The sequence below is a fragment of the Rana temporaria genome, chromosome 1, assembly GCF_905171775.1.
Source record: "Rana temporaria chromosome 1, aRanTem1.1, whole genome shotgun sequence".
NCBI lineage: Eukaryota > Metazoa > Chordata > Amphibia > Anura > Ranidae > Rana > Rana temporaria.
The window spans coordinates 432,714,902-432,738,080 of record NC_053489.1 but is presented as its reverse complement, the minus strand read 5'-3'; the positions used below and the strand labels follow the sequence as shown (position 1 = coordinate 432,738,080).

The 23,179-nt window shown below is 42.1% G+C and overlaps 1 protein-coding gene across 2 annotated transcripts in view; it reads left to right on the top strand.

The window, feature by feature from the left end:
- The window catches only part of LOC120915379, a 47,952-nt gene extending 34,281 nt beyond the window's left edge, over nt 1–13,671 (top strand). The window contains exons 3-5 of one of the 2 annotated variants that reach the window (XM_040325821.1): nt 7,899–7,955; nt 8,407–8,493; nt 12,665–13,671. In XM_040325821.1, coding sequence (XP_040181755.1) covers nt 7,899–7,955; nt 8,407–8,493; nt 12,665–13,597 — 1,077 coding nt within the window. In that variant the 3' untranslated portion in view covers nt 13,598–13,671. The remainder of the gene's footprint in view (nt 1–7,898; nt 7,956–8,406; nt 8,494–12,664) is intronic. The other variant, XM_040325831.1, reaches the window with a different exon arrangement.
- The last annotated feature ends 9,508 nt before the right edge of the window (nt 13,672–23,179 follow it).

The following is a 23,179-nucleotide window of genomic DNA, read 5'->3' as shown; positions in this document are numbered from 1 at the left end:
CCGCAAGTATATAGAGTATATTACTGCATATTGGGATTACCATCTACTCCTGTGCAAACATACCTGGTCCACACTACTTCTTAAACTGCATAAGCATATAGAGCATATTACTGCATATTGGGATTACCATCTACTCCTGTGCAAACAGACCTGGTCCACACTACTTCTTAAACTGCATAAGCATATAGAGCATATTACTGCATATTGGGATTACCATCTACTCCTGTGCAAACAGACCTGGTCCACACTACTTCTTAAACTGCATAAGCATATAGAGCATATTACTGCATATTGGGATTACCATCTTCTCCTGTGCAAACAGACCTGGTCCACACTACTTCTTAAACTGCATAAGCATATAGAGCATATTACTGCATATTGGGATTACCATCTTCTCCTGTGCAAACAGACCTGGTCTACACTACTTCTTAAACTGCATAATTATATAGAGCATATTACTGCACATTGGGATTACCATCTACTCCTATGCAAACTGACCTGGTCCACACTACCTCTTTAATTGCTTGTGTTTAAAGACTATTTTGCCATACAGTTAGTGTTGCTACCCATAGTCTGGACTACCTTCATTTCTCTCTTTCAGAAATACATATTAACTGTTGAGATACTTGCTCTAAATATATTGAGGTTTGCTTCTATATGTTATACCAGGAGTGCTAATTTCCTACATGACTCAAGTCCACTACCTATATATTCAGAAAGCACTTACTAAAGACTTATCCTTGTCATTTCTCTAGACAAAGGTTACTACATAGTTTAACAAGTATTAAACTATTACTACATGTTTTGCTCCAATCAGAGGATATGATGATATAGACCCCATACTCTTATAGTTCAGTGAGAGTGAGCTGGTGGTTAATTCTGATAGGCCTCTACAGCTGGAGTCTAAACTTGAGACAGAGTGTTCTCAGAATCAGGGTCGTAACATAATATTCCAACCTAATTAAAAAAAAAAAAAAAAAAAAAAAAAAAAAAAATTCAAGATGGATCCAGCTGAACTTGCAATTCATTTAGTTACACTCTCCCAAAGAGTGGATAACCTGACTGCTAACATGAATGAATTGCGTGTTCAGAATGATACCTTACGCAATCTCAATCATGCACAAGCTAGAGACAGACCTGAAGCTAAGGTCTGCCCACCAGAACTATTTTCTGGTGAAAGGAAGAATTATAGACAATTCATTAGTTCATGTCGTTTGATGTACGAATTACGTCCGCGCACTTATTACTCTGATAGAATAAAGATCCTCACTTTAATTACCTATCTCAGAGGTGAACCCAGAGTATGGGCTGATACATACATAGAAGAACATGGAGATCTTTTGGGAGCTTTTGATACTTTCATTAATGAGATGTCTCTCTTATATGAAGATCCTAACAAACAGCTAACAGCTGAAAATTCAATCAGAACCCTCAAACAGGGTAAGAGGCCTGTGGAGGACTTTATTTCAGAATTTAAATGCTGGAGCAGGGAGACCCAATGGTCAGAGATTGCTCTTAGAAATCAATTTCGTTTGGGATTATCAGAGGCTATGAAGGATGAGCTTGCTCGCGTTGTGCTCCCTGATACTCTAGAAGACCTCATGCACCTATCAGTGACTATCGATCGCCGTCTGCGTGAGAGAAAGGCGGAACGTGCAAATACATACCCAGTCACTTCCTTCAGGAGATTCAGATCGCCTTCAAAAGAGTCTCCAATGGAACTTGGAACTATAAGAGGACCTTTGACTCCAGCAGAAAAGCAACGCCGTAGAGCCAATAATCTATGTCTTTATTGTTCAGCTCCAGACCACATTGTCTCTACCTGTCCTCTACTTAAGAAAAACTCTGAAGGTAAATTTTCCCACATTAATAAATTAGACTCATCCCTTTCCACATCTAATCGATATATCTTTATCCTTCTTACTCTACAGTGGGATCAAGAAGAGATTTCCATTGAAGCAATGGTCGACAGCGGAGCCTGCGGCAACTTTATAGATTCAAGTATTGTAGAATCAAATAAAATTCCCTGTGTGTTTAAGCAAAATCCAGTGTCACTCACTTTTATTGATGGGTCCAGTTCAACTCATGGTCCTGTTATATCTCACACATCTCCCCTAAAGGTTACATGTGCCACTGGTCATTCTGAGACCCTCAAATTTGATATTATTTCCTCACCTGTCTTTCCCATTGTTCTAGGCCTTCCATGGTTGCTTCTCCATCAGCCTATTTTCTTATGGTCCACCAAATCAATTTCTTTGCAGTCTGATTATTGTAAACAGTTCTGTTATTCCCCATGCATCATCTCTTTCTCTGACGCCATTCCACATGACCTACCTGAATATTTACATGATTTCCTTGATGTATTCAGTAAGACTAATGCAGATAAACTTCCTCCACATAGAATTTACGACTGTCCCATAGACCTCATTCCTGACAGTCCTATTCCTACTGCTCGAATCTACCCCCTCTCTCAACCAGAGCTTGTACATTTAAAAGAGTACCTCGATGAGAATCTAAAAAAGGGGTTTATTAGGAACTCCACCTCTTCAGCAAGTGCAGCTCTCTTTTTTGTAAAAAATAAAGATGGTTCACTCCGACCAATCATTGATTATCGTTCTCTCAATAATATCACTGTAAAAAATAGATACCCATTACCACTCATTCCGGAACTCATTGAGCGTCTACAGAACGCCAAGATCTATACAAAACTGGACCTCAGAGGTGCATATAATCTGATCAGAATCCGTTCGGGTGACGAATGGAAAACTGCCTTCAAAACCCGATATGGCCTTTTTGAGTATTGTGTAATGCCCTTTGGTTTATGTAACGCCCCAGCAACTTTTCAGTGGTTCATTAATGATATTTTTCATGATCTACTTGATATTTGCGTTGTAATTTATTTGGACGACATCTTAATTTATTCTGAGAATCAGGATGAACATCACAAACATGTGCGCTGGGTTCTGGCTAGACTTAGGACACACTCGTTGTATGCAAAACTTGAAAAGTGTGTATTCAATCAAACTACTATTTCCTTCTTGGGTTATCAAATTACTCCTAGTGGAGTTCAGATGGATCGATCTAAGGTAGATTGTATTCTGTCCTGGCCTTCACCGCAAACTAGGAAAGCTCTTCAGAGATTTCTCGGTTTTTCAAATTACTACAGAAAATTCATAAAGAACTTTTCAGCTATTGTGAGACCATTAACCAGCTTAACCAGTTCAAAGATACCTTTTGTTTGGAATGATGATGCACAGAAATCTTTTGACACACTCAAGAATAGTTACATTTCTGCTCCTATTCTTCAATTGCCAAATCCATCATACCATTTTACATTAGAAGTTGATGCTTCGCATTTTGCTCTTGGCGCTGTACTCTCCCAACAACCTACATTATCGGACCCACTACATCCAGTTGCCTTTTTTTTCCAGGACACTCTCCTCAGCGGAAAAAAATTATCCTATTGGTGAGAAAGAATTACTAGCAATAAGAGATGCTCTCTCTAACTGGAGACATTTGCTGGAGGGTTCAACACATACTATCACCATCCTTACTGATCATCGAAATTTACAACACTTAAAATCTTGCAAAACTCTCTCTGCCCGTCAAGTCAGATGGAGTCTATTTTTTGATAGATTCAATTTTGTTATTTCCTACCTTCCTGGTACCCAAAATACTAAAGCAGACTCTTTGTCTCGTATGCATGAAGAACAAACATTGGAGATTCCACCATTTTCAATTATTCCATCCAATAGGATTCTGGGTACTACTATGACCTTCAATAAGTTGCTTATTCAAACCCTCACTAAAGAGAGATCTCATTTACCTATGGGTTTACAACAAGAGTCTAACGGACTATTAACTTTCAACAACAAGATATATGTTCCACCAAAATTGCAACTTATGTTACTAAAACAACTTCATGATGCTCCACTTGCAGGACATCCTGGCATTACTAAGACCCTTCATCTAGTCAAGAGAAATTATTGGTGGCCAAATCTCACAAAGACAGTTCAGGACTATGTTAATTCTTGTCAGACCTGTGCCACCAACAAACATTCTAGAAAACCTCCCTATGGTCTATTAACTTCTATTCCAGTACCAAATAGACCTTGGGACGTTATTTCCATGGATTTCATAGTTGACCTCCCAAGGTCAAATGGAACAAACACCATCATGGTCACCGTTGATGTTTTAACAAAGATGGCCCATTTTGTACCTTTGAAGAGGTTACCAACCTCTCAAGAGACTGCAAAGGCTTTCATATCCAATATTCTTAAACTTCATGGCTTACCATCTCAGATCATTTCAGATAGAGGCTCACAATTTATTTCTAGATTCTGGAAAGCTCTCTGTCAAACGCTACAAATAGATCATCGCATGTCTACCGCCTATCACCCCCAAACTAATGGGCAAACAGAGCGGGTAAATCAAACACTGGAACAATATCTACGTTGTTACTGCACTCATCTCCAAGACGACTGGTTTCATTTACTTCCACATGCAGAATTTGCTTACAACAACGCCTCCAGTTCATCCTCCCAGTTTTCACCTTTTTACGCAAATTATGGTTTTCATCCTAATAATTTACCGTCTACTTTTCCTTCAACTAATGTCCCTGCTGTTCAGAATCTTTTATCAACCATAAAGGATACTCTAGATATTCTCCGTTCTAATCTTGAAGATGCGCAGATTAGACAAAAGAAGTACTACGATTCTCATAGAACAAAACCCCCATCTTATAAGATTGGAGATTTGGTATGGTTATCTACTAGGAATTTACGACTCAAGATTCCTTCTAAGAAACTTGGCCGTCAGTACACGGGACCTTTTTCAATTTCCCACATCATTAACAATAATGCTGTCAGATTAATTCTACCCTCCGATTGGAAGATTCATCCATCCTTCCATGTTTCATTAATTAAACCTTTTAAACCAAACCCTTTTCCAAACAGAGATCCACAACCTCCTCCACCAGTTCAAGTTTTTGGTGAAACTGAATATCAAGTAGAGAAAATTTTGGATTCTAGGAGGAGAGGTTCTTCCATTCAATACTTGATTCGTTGGAAAGGCTATTCTCCCACAGATGATTCCTGGGAATGCTCATCAGATATTCATGCCCCTAGACTTATTAAGCAGTTCCATCACAAATATCCTGATAAACCTTCTCCTATTAGGCGCCCCGGATGGGCCCCCTTGAGGAGGGGAGTATGTAACGCTATTAGCGTTAATTTGGGTACTAGGAGCGCAGCTTTACCTACTATGACAGCTGCGCTCCATTCACATAGACATCCGCGTCACTTCCGGTACGCGGACGTCTGCGCTCCACGCTGGAACGCGGAAGTGCGTTCCAGTGTGCGGCGCTCGGCGTGCATGGGAGACCGGGCTATTTAAACCTCCAGCACTGGCGACAGGTTGTTGGAATATTCCTGTTGGACCCTGTCGCCACCTGGAGACCCTCCACCAACTCTCACCAACCTTGAAGTTCACTTGTGGGATACTTGGATCCAGATCTTATTTGCTATACTAGATAGAAGGACCACCAGCTATACACCTGTGCTTATTTTCCCAGTCTGGACTACCTCCTAACCGCAAGTATATAGAGTATATTACTGCATATTGGGATTACCATCTACTCCTGTGCAAACATACCTGGTCCACACTACTTCTTAAACTGCATAAGCATATAGAGCATATTACTGCATATTGGGATTACCATCTACTCCTGTGCAAACAGACCTGGTCCACACTACTTCTTAAACTGCATAAGCATATAGAGCATATTACTGCATATTGGGATTACCATCTACTCCTGTGCAAACAGACCTGGTCCACACTACTTCTTAAACTGCATAAGCATATAGAGCATATTACTGCATATTGGGATTACCATCTTCTCCTGTGCAAACAGACCTGGTCCACACTACTTCTTAAACTGCATAAGCATATAGAGCATATTACTGCATATTGGGATTACCATCTTCTCCTGTGCAAACAGACCTGGTCTACACTACTTCTTAAACTGCATAATTATATAGAGCATATTACTGCACATTGGGATTACCATCTACTCCTATGCAAACTGACCTGGTCCACACTACCTCTTTAATTGCTTGTGTTTAAAGACTATTTTGCCATACAGTTAGTGTTGCTACCCATAGTCTGGACTACCTTCATTTCTCTCTTTCAGAAATACATATTAACTGTTGAGATACTTGCTCTAAATATATTGAGGTTTGCTTCTATATGTTATACCAGGAGTGCTAATTTCCTACATGACTCAAGTCCACTACCTATATATTCAGAAAGCACTTACTAAAGACTTATCCTTGTCATTTCTCTAGACAAAGGTTACTACATAGTTTAACAAGTATTAAACTATTACTACATGTTTTGCTCCAATCAGAGGATATGATGATATAGACCCCATACTCTTATAGTTCAGTGAGAGTGAGCTGGTGGTTAATTCTGATAGGCCTCTACAGCTGGAGTCTAAACTTGAGACAGAGTGTTCTCAGAATCAGGGTCGTAACACACTGTCACCAGACCAGTGTAAGCCAGTAACAGTGTTTTTGATCACCGCCACCCTAGTCCCAGTGTTGCCAGATCAGTGCAGCCAGCAACAGTGTTCCTGATCACCACTACACCAGTGCCATTGACCCAGACTAGTTACCAGTCCCAGTGTAACCAGACCAGTGTAAGCCAGCAACAGTGATCCTGATTGCTGCCACACCGGTCCCACTGTCACCAGACCAGTGTAAGCCAGTAACAGTGTTCCTGATTGCTGTCACACCAATCCCAGTGTCAACAGACCAGTGTAAGCCAGTAACAGTGTTCCTGATTGCTGCCACACCAGTCCCAGTGTCACCAGACCAGTGTAAGCCAGCAACAGTGTTCCTGATTGCTGCCACACCAGTCCCAGTGTCAACAGACCAGTGTAAGCCAGTAACAGTGTTCCTGATTGTTGCCACACCAGTCCCAGTGTCAACAGACCAGTGTAAGCCAGTAACAGTGTTCCTGATTGCTGCCACACCAGTCTCAGTGTCACCAGACCAGTGTAAGCCAGTAAGAATGTTCCTGGTAACCGCCACACTAGTCCCAGTGTTGCCTGATCAGTGCAGCCAGCAACAGTGTTCCTGATCACCAATACACCAGTGCCATTGACCCAGACTAGTTACCAGTCCCAGTGTCACTAGACCAGTGTAAGCCAGCAACAGTGTTCCTGATTGCTGCCACAGCAGTCCCACTGTCACCAGACCAGTGTAAGCCAGTAACAGTGTTTTTGATCACCGCCACCCTAGTCCCAGTGTTGCCTGATCAGTGCAGCCAGCAACAGTGTTCCTGATCACCAATACACCAGTGCCATTGACCCAGACTAGTTACCAGTCCCAGTGTCACCAGACCAGTGTAAGCCAGCAACAGTGTTCCTAATTGCTGCCACACCAGTCCCACTGTCACCAGACCAGTGTAAGCCAGTAACAGTGTTCCTGATAATTGTCACACCACGGCCTGTGTCACAAGGTAAGCTCTCTGTGTCTGTGAATGCTCTGTCTGCTTGTGCATGTGACAGATCTAATTACTGTGTAGCTTTCACCTGCCTGAGCACTTGCTTAAGAGACCCAAGGCGTGTGGGATATATAGTTTCTTCACAGGAAGTATTAGATCTCAGACTGCAGAGATTATACCATAACTTGTGCTGAGCAATGACAAATGCCTCTTGTTTCACCACAAACAGAAATTGATGACACAGGAATGTAAAGGTTTACTCCACTATAGACCAAAAACTACATGTGCAATGTGCATCTTATATAGGTGAAAAAAAAGTTGCCATTAGGAATATTTACCACATTTTTAAATATGCTATGCTAGTCTTAAATATCTACTCTTCTTTATTAAAGACAGAACCTCCACCAAATACAGAAGAAAAAAAGCCTTGCTGTGTTGGACCACCACGTGTATGTATCTACTTTTTGCACAGCAAATATTGTCTATGCACTATTTTAAACAAATTATATACACAATGAAAATCTTTTGAAACAATTTTTGGAACTAGCATTTAAGATTTATGCCAGTGTAATATATATTGTCCCCTGGAATCCAGTACAATATTACTCGTACCTTGGAGATGATTATAAACTATATTGCCAGATATACTGTATGTACCAGGATGAAGTATGCTGACACTGTCTCGTTCTAACTACTGGTGCCATGGAAATAATTACACTAGTCTTTGTGCTCGGTATACTGTATACTGCCAGCATTGTCAGTGCCTGATACCAATTACTTGGGTTCCAAGCAATTTTGTTGATAGTTCCTGGAATGAATATTGTAAGTTCAAGATGTGATTATTATTTTTTTACAGTTTTTAAATATTAATATGGATTTTTTTTGTATATTTATTTCTAGTTACTTTTTAAGGGCTATGATTCCAAACATGGAATCAATGTATATTTATTTGAATTTCCACCATTGAAGAATGGCTCTAAATCAAATGTAAGTGTATTCATTGTTTTTACTTACTTTTAAACATTTTGTTTATTTTGTGAGACTAGCTGCTGTCATTTTAGGCTAACCTAGGATTGTATTAAAAGGGTTACTGCAGTCAAAAGTAGTAGTTTGTTATAACATACAGTAAAGCTGCCCACACATGTTACAGTCTGACTGTACAATTTCCTTAAAATCTACAACTGTGTAGTAGAATGGACTATCAGGTTACAAATTGATTGGAACATTTAGGGAGGTTGTCATATTACACAGATGTGGAAATTTTAAAGAAGATTGTACAGATCTTGTACAACCAGATTGTAACATATACAGTGAGCTTAAGTCAAATAACTTTCACTTTCTGAAGTTTAGGTTATTGATTTATTGCATAGATGTATTGCTTGCAGCTTGGAACAGTGTAAGTATGCATATCTCATACCTGGCCGATCCCTGTGTAGGTTGCAAATCATTGTAGCAGTCACTGCTACTACAGTGACAGCAGCAGGCTTCTTGGTCCAGTGCAAAGCTGCTGTCCTTCTTTCCTGTGGCTGCCCACAGGAGGTCACTCGTTCTGTGCTGCCACCATTAAGAGCACTTTCACACCAAGGCACAGGGGCGTCAGAGGTAAAGCGCCACTAGTTTTAGCAGCACTTTACGGTCGTTTTAGAGGCATCTTTCAGTCGCTAGCGGGGGGGGGGGGTTTTAACCCCTGCTAGCGGCTGAATAAAGGGTTAAAAGCGCCCGCAAAGTGCCACTACTGTGGCGATTTACTGGTGCTTTGGTGGCACTGCCTCAAAGATGCTGCTTGCAGGCCTTTTTTTAATGTCCCGCAAGTGCACCACTCCAGTGTGAAAGCCCTTGGGCTCTGACACTGGAGTGACAGGAGAGGCGATTTGCAGGTGCTATTTTTAGGTCTATAGTGCCTGTGAAGTAGTGAAAGTAGCCTAAGGGCCCTTTCACACGGGGCGGATCAGTAATGATCCGCCTCCGTGTGTCCGTAAGCTCAGCGGGGATCGCTCCGTAGATCCCCGCTGAGCCGTCGGATGACAGGGCGGTCTCCACACACTGTGCAGGGACCGCCCTGTCTTTTCTCTGCTCTCCCCTATGGGGGGATCGGATGAACACGGACCGTGTGTCCGTGTTCATCCGATCCGCAGACGGAAGAAAAAATAGGACATTCTTCCGTCTGCAAAATCTTTGCAGAGTCGGGTGATTACGGGTGTCAGCGGATGTTTATCCACTGACACCCGCAATCACATAGGGACCAATGTATGTCCCTTTTTCATCCGCAAACGGATGGATGAAAAAGCGGACATACAGTCCGCACGTCTGAAAGGGCCCTTAGAGAAAGCCTTGTTTTTTTTCTTGTTTTCTTTTTTTTTTATACAAGGTGGAGGAGATACAGATTGTGACATCATTTCCCCATTACTCCACCTCATTCAATTACAGAATGTCTTGGAGTCAATTAAAAATACAGGGTTTTCTCTGCATGGCAGCAGTGCCATCAAGTGACCTCTTGTTGATGGCCTGGGCAAGTACTACAATAGTTTGCACCATAGAAAGGGAATGGTAAGGTATGAGATATGCATACTTACATTGGTTGGCTGGAAATATAACTATGCAATACAATTCATACCTAAACTTCAGCCAGTGTCCCTAAGTACACACGGTCGGACAAAACCGATGAGAATGGACCGAGGTTCAGTTTCATCGGTCCAAACTGACCGTGTGTATAGCCCATCGGTCTGTTTTCCTTCGGTCCAAAATTTTAAAACATGCTTCAAAACCGAACTGATGGACAGCTGCCCGATCGGTCCAAACCGATGGTCAGTACAGAAAAGCATCGGTTCAAAACCCGCGCATGCTCAGAATCAAGTCGACGCATGCTTGGAAGCATTGAACTTCGTTTTATTCAGCACGTCGTGTGTTTGACGTCACCGCGTTCTGACCCGTTTGGTTTTTGGAACGATGGTGTGTACGCACATCAGACCATCAGTCTGCTTCAGCGGTGAACCGATGAAAACGGTCCGTCGGACCATTCTCATCGGTTTGGAACGACCGTGTGTACAAGGCCTTACAGAAGTACAATTTCAACCTATGGAAACTGAAACACATATTGACTTCTTGTATTTCTCTGTGACTTTGGAGGTGAGAATGTGAGCTTGTGTTCCCACCAACCAAAATGTGAAGACAATTGCTATGGTTCCCACTATTTAATTGTGTTTTCCATGAGTTTTTTATAATGGTGAAGGAGGTTTGAGAATCCAGGAGGAGCAGAGTATGGATCTATAATGTAGATATCTTGCCACTGGAGAACCCAAGAGATAAAGAAGCAGGTGGGTAATCCAGTTTTCTAGCGCCTACAAAAAATGAAGTCATGTAATTAGACCATCCTTTCACATTTTCAGAAGACTCATAAAGAGTAATTGTATAATAAATAGTCCTTTACAGCATGATGTTCTATACTTCTGTGTCAAGTATAATGGCTTCTACTAATGCACTTCAGTTCCTACACTAGATGAGCCAACTTCAGTCTAAAGGCCAGGGGGGGGGGGGGGGTGGAAAGGAAGATACATAAGGAGCTAAGGTGTCTGGAAGGAGGAAGGCTCTTCTGCTGATGCTAATCTTTGTTATCCCTTTGCAATAAAGATGCATGGTCATAGGCTGTGACATGAAATAGGAGCTAATGGCTTTGGTAATTACACCCTTGGTGTGATGCCAGTGAGCAGGATGTGAATAAGTTTAGGACTGTGCTACATACAGTGTGCAGAGTTGAGGAGTGCACTATGTTCACAGGGTCGGGGAACAGCAGTAGATAGATGTGCCTGTTTTCCTAAAGGCATTGTTCCCAAATGTCCCTCATGCAGCCTCAGTTGTCCCACTTTTTGGTTTGATGTGTATATCTCTATACAAAATGTACTATTTTATAACTAAAGGTGTTATTCTCCACTTCAGGGCTTTTTTTTATCAAAGAATAGTGTCAGGAGTTCAATCACCCCCCCTCCCCCCCCCCAACAGCATTATATGATGGTTGGGGCCAAATTGCACAATCAGTAGGAGGGTGTTAAAGGAGCATTAAATACCAGGTGTGTGCTACGTAAAAATTGCAGAGTTCAGGAGTGTGCTACATAAGAAGTGCAGCATTCAGAACTGTGCTATGTACAGAGTGCAAACTCAGGAGTGCGCTGTGTACAGAGTGCAACATTCAGAAGTGCGCTTTGTACAGAGTGCAGGGTTCAGAAGTGCTCTATGTACAGAGTTTAGAGATTTGAAGTGTGCTATATACAGGGTGTGCCACTTACAGAGTGCAGGGTTTAGGAGTGCGCTATATACAGAGTGCAGGGTTCAGGTGTGTGCTGCATACAGAGGGCAGGATTCAGGAGTGTTCTATGTACAGCATGCAGCATTCAGGAGTGTGCTACATGCAGAGTGCAGAATTCAGGAGTGTGCTACATTCGGAGTGCAGGGTTCAGGAGTGCACTACATACAGAATGCAGGGTTCAGGAGCGTGCTGCGTACAAAGTGAAGGGTTCAGGAGTGTTCAATGTACAGCATGCAGAGTTCAGGAGTGTGCTACATACAGAGTGCAAAAGTTCTGAAATTTTCTACATACATAATGCAGAGTTCAGGAGTGCATCGGCGTAACTAGTCATTTGCATATTCTACGCCGACCGCAATGGAATCGCCAGCTAGCGGCTGGCCTAGAATTGCAGCCTAAGATCCGACGGTGTTAGTCACTTACACCTGTCGGATCTTAGGGCTATCTATGCGTAACCTGATTCTATTAATCAGGCGCATAGATACGACAATCGTATCTCAGAGATACGACGGCGTATCAGGAGATACGCCGTCGTATCTCTTTTATGAATCTGGCCCCATCTCTTTACTCACAGGCAGCTTACAACAAAGGTTGCTGAGGACTGGTAGCTGAAAATAATAGCAGATGGTCTTAGCTATCTGCACGGGGCCTTGCAACCTATGTAGCAAGCAGATTAAAAATGCTATTTGATACAAAACTCACAAACCGTACTAGTATCTGAATACAGCCATCTTTATTGTGATATACAGTATTGTAATATGTACTTTATACAAGGAATAAATGTCTACCATCAACCACAATAAAAACTGCTGTGGGATATTTCCTAGGTCTTCATGTTTTTTTGTTTTTTTTGTAATCCAGGTGAAAGATGAAAATGTGGAACACTCAAATACTATATCAGAGATTAAAAAAGTAAATTCACTTTCAAATACAGGAGATGGAAACCAGCAAGACGTTGCAGTTACTGAAACAAATACACCAGCTTACTCACATGGTTTTAATGATGTTCCTAAACCAGTGAGCTATTCCATTAATGTTTCCTTAAACACAGTTGATAAGAAAAAAAGGGATTCAATATTTCAAGAAACATCTATGGATCTTTTACCATCTAACATTCAGCAGCATAAACTGGATCCAAAAACCAACAACAGTCCTAAAACTGTTGTACTAAATGACACCGAACAGTATGAAAAGATAAAAAAAACTGATATCACAGTTGGGGATGAAGCAAGACATACAGAAGATGGGATCACCGATGATGTTGATGGGTTTTATAGTACAGAGGGAATTACACTTACTGACATTTCAGGCTATAGTGATACCAATGTTACTAAACCAGACCCAAATGTAATTTATCCTTCTAAAGATGTAGAGAATGGTAGTATACTTGACTGCAGGGAAACTGATGGACTTTGCAGGAACACTTCCAAATATGCAGAACGCAAACAAGTTACTCATCCAACAACACATAATGAAGGCCCTTATCCCACTGGAAAGAGTTTTGAACATAATGCAAACGTAACACAAAATAGCAAAAAACACAAAAATAAACCAAATGAGGGACATAGAAAGCCAGTGACAAATAATGATAAAGTTAAGAAACAACCTGATCAGCCTAAAATAAATGATAGGCAGTCCTTTATAAAGTACAGCACTAAGAGAAATCCCAAATATGCCAGCAAACAACAACAAAGGTATGCACATTTTGATAGCCATAATCGTTATCGTTATCGTCACCATCGCAAACAAAGTTCTTCAGAAAGTGAAAGTGACAGCAGTCAGCAGTTCGGCTAATATAATAGATATCTACAACTAATGCCGCGTACACACGGTCAGAATTTCCAACAAGAAAAGTTTGATGTGAGCTTTTGGTCGGAAATTCCGACCGTGTGTAAGCCCCATCGTAATTTTTCTGTCAGAATTTACGACAGCAAAAATTTGAGAGCTGGTTTTTTAAATTTTCAGATGGGAAAAGTTCTTGTCGGAAATTCCGATCATCTGTATGCATTTCCGACGCGCAAAAAAACACGCATGCTTGGAATCAATTCGACGCATGCTCTGAATCATTGAGCTTCATTTTTCTTAGCTCGTTGTAGTTTTGTACGTCACCGCGCTCTTGACGGTCGGAATTTTGTGTGGCCGTGTGTATGCAACACAAGTTTGAGCCAAAATTTGTGTGTATTAAACACACAGTTTTCTTGTCGGAATTTCCGATCGTGTGTACGCGGCATAAGAGGTCAAATGATTCATGAATGTTATTCAGTATTAGAGTGTTGTTATAGTTTATACTCATGATGAATACTTATTATGTCTGCTCCTGTCTGTTTCTGTATTTTCATTTTAAATCAGCAAAACTTTGAATAAAAAAAGAAGAGGATGTGTATAATGTGGTTACATAAAACAACTAATAAGATTTCATTTTCCTTAGACACAACAGTTACATTGTAAGCTAGGTTGAAAAAAAAGACACATCTTTCTGGTTAAACTAAAAATACCTAATATCCAAAATTGAGATAACTGCATCCACAGAATCCCAAACCAACAGTTAATTGAGAGAAGGTAAAAGAACTGAAAAAAGTTTTATCCTACAGGGAGAAAAAAGTAATTTCTGATCCCCCAGAGTCACATACTTCCTGAATCAACATTATATCGTGTCATTTTAAATAAATATGAATAGGTAATTATATCTTGTGCATTCAGAAACACATTCTGCTTTTTTTTTTTTTAAGTAATCTAGAGATGACTACAGCCAGCTCCTTAGGAAGTCTATTTTACATTTCCAAAGCTCTTACTGTAAAGACGCCTTTCCATATGCAGAGGTTAAGGTTCCTATTCTCCACGTTTACTACATGAACCATTAATGCACTTAATTTTAAAGCAGCATTTTTGGTCTTACACTTTGAACATCCTCATATCTTTGAAGTGCTTAGGTGGGCGCAGAAGGAAAAAAATGGTTTCAATGATAAACTGATTTGTTTCACTACTTATTCAGACATATATCTGTACATGTCCCATGTCTTTAAAAGTGGTCTGTGCATTTGAATACTTGTATTTTATCTAAGTTACAGTTTTCACTATATTTTTTCAATAAAATTTAAACTTTTTTCATATTTATTTTGCTGTATCAAATGTGTGTTTTTCATGAATTAATCACAGCCTAGCTGTATAGCGGGGTCTGAAAAACCTAAGGAGCACCCAGAGACTTTAAAGCGGGGTTCCGGGCATAATTCTTTTTTTTTTTTGCAAGCTAAAATTAATCACAATAGATAATCCCTAAAACATATTAACCTCTTGACCACTGGGCACTTAAACCCCCTTCCTGACCAGACCAATTTTCAGCTTTCGGTGCTCTCACAATTTGAATGACAATTACTCCGTCATACAACATTGTACCCATTTGAAATTTTTGTCCTTTTTTTCACACAAATAGAGCTTTCTTTTGGTGGTATTAGATCACCTCTGGGTTTTTTATTTTTTGCGCTATAAAAGAAAAACGACCGAAAATTCTGTAAAAAAACAAAAAACAAACTTGTTTCTGTCATATTCGCAGGTTATTTTTCACACACAGCATATGCATACCACAAATGACACCCCAAAACACATTCTGCTATTCCTCCCGAGTATGGCGATACCCCATGTGTGCAACTTTTACACGGCGTGGCCACATACAGAGGCCCAACATGCAGGGAGCGCCATCAGGCTTTCTGGAACACCCAGGCCAATTCTGACATTTCTCTCCTACATGGAAAAATCACAATTTATTTGCTAGAAAACTACATAGAACCCCAAAACATTATATATGCGAAGTATTGGGGTATTGCGGAGTATTTGGGTATTGCAGAGTATTGGGGTATTGGGGGTATTGCAGAGTATTGGGGTATTGCGGAGTATTTGGGTATTGCAGAGTATTTGGGTATTGCAGAGTATTGGGGTATTGGGGGTATTGCAGAGTATTGGGGTATTGCGGAGTATTGGGGGTATTGCAGAGTATTTGGGTATTGCAGAGTATCGCGCAGGGTATTGGGGTATTGCAGAGTATTGCGCAGGGTAATGCAGAGTATTGCGCAGGGTATTGCAGAGTATCGGGGGATTGCAGAGTATCGAGGTATTGCAGAGTATGGGGTATTGCAGAGTATGGGGTATTGCAGAGTATCGGGGTATGGCAGAGTATCGGGGTATGGCAGAGTATCGGGGTATGGCAGAGTATCGGGGTATGGCAGAGTAATGGGGTATGACAGAGTATGGGGTATGACAGAGTATGGGGTATGACAGAGTATGGGGTATGGCAGAGTATGGGGTATGGCAGAGTATGGGGTATGGCAGAGTATGGGGTATGGCAGAGTATGGGGTATGGCAGAGTATGGTGTATGGCAGAGTATGGGGTATGGCAGAGTATGGGGTATTGCAGAGTATGCAGAGTATGGCAGAGTATGGGGTATGGCAGAGTATGCAGAGTATGGCAGAGTATGGGGTATGGCAGAGTATCGGGGTATGGCAGAGTATCGGGGTATGGCAGAGTATCGGGGTATTGCAGAGTAACGGGGTATTGCAGAGTAACGGGGTATTGCAGAGTATGCAGAGTATGGGGTATTGCAGAGTATGGGGTATGGCAGAGTATGCAGAGTATGGCAGAGTATGGGGTATGGCAGAGTATGCAGAGTATGGCAGAGTATGGCAGAGTATGGGGTATGGCAGAGTATGCAGAGTATGGCAGAATATGGGGTATGGCAGAGTATGCAGAGTATGGCAGAGTATGGGGTATTGCAGAGTATGGGGTATTGCAGAGTATGCAGAGTATGGCAGAGTATTGCTGAGCTGGGAGGGATGGCTGGATCTGTGACTGCAGTTGTCACAGATCCAGCCACAGCACTGCTGACACCCCGCGCTCCCCCCCCCTCTCCTCTCCTCTCGCACTGTACCGAACGGTACAGAGAGGAGAGGGAGGAACCGGCGTCATCAAATGACGCCGGTTTGTTTACAAGTGATCGCTCCGTCATTTGGTAAACAGCCGCGATTCGCGGCAATTTACCGTGATCCGTGATGCGCCGGGTCTTCTAGACCCGGCGAGCACGGACACTTACGCGAGCGCGCCCCAGGGGACGCGCAAACGCGGAAGTGCACGAGGACCTCCCAGGGACGTCCTGTCACAGTAACTCGACCGTGCTGTAGCAGTATTTTTGCTATAGCGCGGTCGGCAAGTGGTTAATAGCTCCAAAATTGTTCCAGAAATCATTGCAAACACTTGCCTTATATCCCCCAGCTCATGTTGGGACCGTATCCATCATATGTGTGGGCATGTGAAGCCCAGTTCCTTTGTCTTCCTGGTTTTCAGGGAGAGGTGCATGCTGGGCTATTTTTAGGCACAGTAATGTCTTGGGACAGGAAGTTGAACCACCTAGGACCAGGAACTAGGCAGAACAAAAACTGCCTAGTTACAGCCAGATAGAAGTGAGTAAAACATTTTTTTTTTTTTTTTACATTAAAGGCAAGCTGTTAATAGAAAGTTCATTTTTAGGGTGGAACTCCGCTTTAAAGGGGCATACATTATGAATCTGATTTCCTGACTATCACATTTTAAGAGGCCCTGAAGTGTAATGGCCCTGAAATCTATTTTTCTTGAAATTTGTTTCCTACTGTGTTTTTCTTCCTCCTTATAATATCCTCCATAAGCTCAAGAACATCTCCTTTTCACTTATGTTTGTTTGAAATGAGCAGTGCATGTTAGTTGTGGTCATGTACACTCTTCTATGCACACTACGAAAACCCATAGTCCACAGTCCACACAAAGTCCACAGTCCACAGTTCATCTTGGGAGTGAGCAAGAGGGGGGGTGGCTACATTCCTCCATACAGTGGGACCATCGAGAATGAATGTAGCCACCCTCTAACAGGACATCTGGAGATTTGGAGGAGGCTGAGAGCGATAGAAGATGCTTGTTTGAGCTTAGAAAACATTGTTGAATATTTTTTATTTTTTTTAACCACTTCCGGTCCAGCTCACGCTGATATACGTCGGCCCCTTTATAAGAGGGATCTCTTCAGTGAGCGGTCCGGTTTCCGATAATAGTGTTCTCTGCGGTGGATTCGCCACGAGATCTCTTTTATCAGCGGCTGGAGAGAGCCCCCCTCCAGCCGCTCTCCTGTGCCCTTGCGATTTGGTCCTTTCTCCTGCTTGGTATGGAGACGAGTGAGGGGAAGATGGCCCCCACCCATCTCCATACCATTGCAGAGCGGAAGCACTGTCAAAACATCACTTCCGCCCATAGCTCTTAAAGGGCCATCCTCATTTTTTTTTTCAAATGACAATTTTTTTTGTGTACATGTGAGGTCTTTTTTGACCCAAGATCTCAAATTTAAGAGATTTTTTGACCCCAGATCTCATATTTAAGAGATCCTGTCATGCTTTTTTTCTATTGCAAGGGATGTTTACATCATTGACACCATTTAAAAAATAAAAAACAGTGTAAAAATAATAAATAAAAGGTAAAATAAATAAGTTTTTTTTTAATGCGCCCCGTCTCGGGTGCAGAAGCGAACGCATACGTGAGCAGCGCCCACATATGAAAACGGTGTTCAAACAACACATGTGAGGTATCGCCGCAATCTGTAGAGCGAGATCAATCATTCTAGCCTTATACCTTCTCTGTAACTCAAAAGATGCAACCTGTAGAATTTATTAAACGTCGCCTATGGATATTTCTAAGGGTAAAAGTTTGTCACCATTCCACGAGCGGGCGCAATTTAGAAGCGTGACATGTTTTGTATCATTGCATAACAATATCTTTCCCAATATAAAAAAAATTGGCCTAACTTTACTGTTGTCTTATTTTTTTATTCAAAAAAGTGTATTTTTTCCAAAAAATCCTCAAAAGAGATACGACGGCGTATCTACTGATACACCGTCGTATCCCTGTTTCTAACTATGGAACTGATCCACAGAATCAGTTTCCCATAGTTAGGCAGAAGATCCGACATGTGTAAGGGACTTACACTGCCGGGTCTTAGGATGCAGTACCGCATCCGCCGCTGGGGGCATTTCGTGTCGAAATGCCGCCTCGGGTATGCAAATTAGCACTTACGGAGATCCACGAAGCTTTTCAGCTTCGTTTTTTCTCCGTAAGTTTTAGTTTGCAAACGCAAAATTAGGGCTGCTTTTACAAAGTGTAAAGTTAGTACACCATGTAAAAGCAGACCCTTCTGTCCAGCGACGCGATTTTTTTTTTTTTGTTTTGAATTTTTTTTTTCGCCGTATCTTTTTTTTTTCCCTACACAACTTTATTGACCCGTCGCGATCCACAAAGCTTGGCGTAACGTAATTTCGCGCTATGCACGTCGGGAAAATGACGTCACGAGCATGCGCAGTACGGCCGGCGCGGGAGCGCGCTTCATTTAAATGGGAATCGCCCCCATTTGAAGAGGAACGCTTGCGCCGGCGGAATTTAAGTTACACCGCTGCAAATTCCCAGGTAAGTGCTTTGTGGATCGGGCACTAACGTGGAAAATTTGCGGCGGTGTAACTTAAATGGAAAAAGTTAAGTTACGCCGCCTGGCTGAGGATTTGGCCCAGTACTCTTGTAAGACAGCATTTGCCAGCAATTTGATGCAAATCTTTCTGTGGCTTTGTAAAATGAATGCCCCCCCCCCCCCCAGGAGCCTGGCCAAAATACTCAGGCCCCGTACTCACGACCAAACATGTCTGCTGAAACTGGTCCGCAGACCAGTTTCAGCAGACATGTTTGGCCGTGTGTTGGCCCGAGCGGACCATTTTCGGGCGGATCGGACAGGTTTCCAGCGGACAACTGTTTCCTGGCATTGCTTTAAAACAGTCCGCTGGAAACCTGTCCGCCCGGACATGTACGGTCGTCTGTACAGACCTACCGTACATGTCCTGCCGCCCGCCATCCCTCACATGCGTCGAATGACTTTGACGCATGCGTGGAAGCATTTTAAAGGCGGGCCGCCCACGTCGCCGCGTCATTGTCGCGGCGACACCGCGTCATCGACGCGGCGACACCGCGGACACGCCCCGCATATTGTTTACGCGCGGACTTCTGTTCGATGGTGTGTATAGCCATCGAACAGAAGTCCCCGGGCAGTCCCCGGCCAGGCATGTCCGATGGAAACGGTCTGCAGACCGTTTTCATCGGACATGTCCTGCCGTGAGTACAAGGCCTCAGAGTTAGAAATTCCCATGTCCCAAATGTAAAATATTTCAGTTAAAATTAGAAGTAGATTGGGAGGTGTGGGGAAGGATTGGAGATTCAGCAGTGATTTGGGTACGTTTCCATACACCTTAAGATAATTTCGGTGCTAATTAATATTATAATATTTACGCACATGCTTGAATGTGTGACCTTCCCCGGGCTCTGTTGTAAGAACTTTGAGGGACCATTTCTGTGATTAATTTGAATGAATATGCTGCATGCACAATAATGATAGGGGAAAGACCTTTACTGGTAATGTTTAGCTGAGTGGGGGTATTAAAGGCTAAGTTCACCTGTTCCAGAAAATAGCCTATGCTGTCAAGGGGCCCAAGTAGATATAAAAACAAAAACTTTACAGCTTTGTAAAATGTTCATTCATTTTATTGTCATATTTTCCATACAAGCCCGGCCTAAAAAAACTATCCTGTCATGTTGCTAGGATGTGAAAACCATTGAACGCTCAAACTCAGCATTATACGGTAGAAGCTAAAACCAATGCATTTCATATAGCAATAAGGCAGGATGTGGGGTTTGCTAACCACTAGGTTTACTGGCCAGGTTTCCAGGTGGCCCAAATGGTCTACAAGTATGACAATGCAGTGAAAAGTTTCAGATATCAGAGGATCAGTTGGCCAGCCTGCAGCCACAGATACCTGTGGACAGTATAGAGATGTATAGAGTATTCAACGGGTTACCAAAATTGAACAGGGGTTAAGTATGACCCTTCATGTCAGATATCTAGTCACAAATCTTTATTCTTGAAGCAATCCCCAGAATACCAACAGAGCGTCCCCCAAAAAAACTGTGCTCATAGCTGGATCTGCCAAATGCACATCCCCAGCATTATAAAGTGGGAACAGGATTGCAGGCATGTCTCAGTTTATACAAAAACCTCTTCAATTGGATAGGAACTTTGGGAGTTTTAGAGGCGATCTTCACCTGAAAGTCTGAAAAATATGATGTGGCTTGCCTTAAAGCATTAGCATTAGTTTATATTTGTAGTGCTTACCTTTGAAGGACTAGCTAGTCCCTTGTTCCCAGTGCCCATGACTCTACAAGCAGCACCACGCTTTCCAACACACCAGGGCTGAAGGGTCGATATTTATTTCAACAATGCACAATAGTTCAACAATCAAAGATCATACTGGCCAGTATGTTGGGACCCTAATCCGGAATTGGAACACTCAAAATTAACTCCCTCTGAACCTGGATGTATGTGTCTGAACTGTGCCCCCATAAAACAATGCTGTTCCTTTAGGTAGGGTGTAGTAGGGTATGACCAGCAGCCTTTCACCAACTTCTAGGGTGATGACTTGTCTCCTCCCACTCTCTATCCAGGGTTTAGCGATGTCAGCTGCAATTTTCTCCTGTACTTGATCAGGCAACAATACCAGCCTATGTCCCAGACACTGTTGCAAAATTGACTTGACATCACATCTCCTCTAGACTGCCCCGAATACCTACATTTTCCTCCCCACAGAGCTTTGGTTAATGCTGGGATATGCAATCCCTGAGCCAATCTGTAATACCTTTATTGAGCCTACATTTGCCCCCCAGTTGCTCCCAGCACATTCTGTCCTTCACACAATCCACAGCAGCTCAGTTTCCTCTTCCTCTTTTATCCCTGGGTGATGGGCAGGGCTTTCCTCCAGCTCTCCTTGTAGCTGCATACAGTCCTGGAAGTGGCCAGTTGTCAGAAGTTCAGAAGTGCTGAGGGGGCTCCCCTTGTGGCTAAGTGCAGTACACCCCTGAAGATTTTACAGGAGGTGCAGTGCCAAAAGAAGCAAAAGTTGCCAGATGGGTACTGAAGAGTAGGACCGGTGGTATATACTGGATAAGGCAGGATACACAGCTGGGCAGAATTTAAATAGGGAGAGTTTTGGGACTTTAAATGAGGCATTGAGCATAAATATCTAAGTGCCTCTATCCCTGTACATCATTTAAAGACAGAGAGGGAAAAAAAGGCTGTGTAATAATTTACCCAGATATTGGAGGGGGAGAGAGAGAACCAAACCCACCAAAAAGGTGGGATCCCTACATTAGTATGCTCACAAATCAGGTTGGGATTCAATATGTGGCAATGTGAACTGAGAATCGCCAGGGGGCATCTGCACCGGGAGCTGTAGGGGTACTCTCCATGGCCACAGGGAGAAAATTGCAGATCTCCATTGGGTAATGGATGGTAAACAAAAATGGCTGTCCAAAAGGGGTTCTGCAAAAATGATTATGTATGTATTATCATAAGGGAAAGTATATTAACCACTTGACAACTGGGCACTTAAACACCCTTAATAACCAGACCAATTTTCAGCTTTTGGTGCTCTCACGTTTTGAATGACAATAACTCAGTCATACAACACTGTAACCAAATGAAATTTTTGTCCTTTTTTTCCCACAAATAGAGCTTTCTTTTGGTGGTATTTGATCACCTCTGCGTTTTTTTTTTTTCGCTATTAATGAAAAAAGAACGAAAATTTTGTAAAAAAATGAATTTTTCTTCATTTCTATCATATCATTTTGTAAAAAAGTAATTTTTCCTCATACATTTGGCCTAAAATGCATACTGCTACATATTTTTGGTAAAAAAAAAAAAAAAATTGGATATTATTTAGTCTGGGTGAAAGTTATAGGGTCTACAAGCTATGGTACCAATTTCTGAAAATTGAACAATTTGATCACACCTGAAGTACTGACAGCTTCTCTCATTTCTTGAGACCCTAACAAGCCAATAAAGTACAAATACCCCCCAAATGACCCCTTTTTGGAAAGTAGACATTCCAAGGTAGTTAGTAAGAGTCATAGTTAGTTTTTTGAAGTTGTCATTTGTTCCCACAATTCTTTGCAAAATCAAGATTTTTTTTTTTTTTTTTCCATACCAATATTGTCATTATAACAGGTTATTTCTCTCACATGGCATGTATATTCCACAAATGGCACCCCAAAATATATTCTGCTGCTCCTCCTGAGTATGGCAATACCACATGTGTGAGACTTTTACACAGCGTGGCCACATACAGAGGCCCAACACCGAAGTAGCAACTTCAAGCATTCTAGGAGCATAAATTACACATCTAATCTCTCAACCACCTATTACACTTTTGAAGGCCCTGGAGCACCAGGACAATGGAAACGCCCACAAAGTGACCCCATTTTGGAAAGCTAACACCCCAACG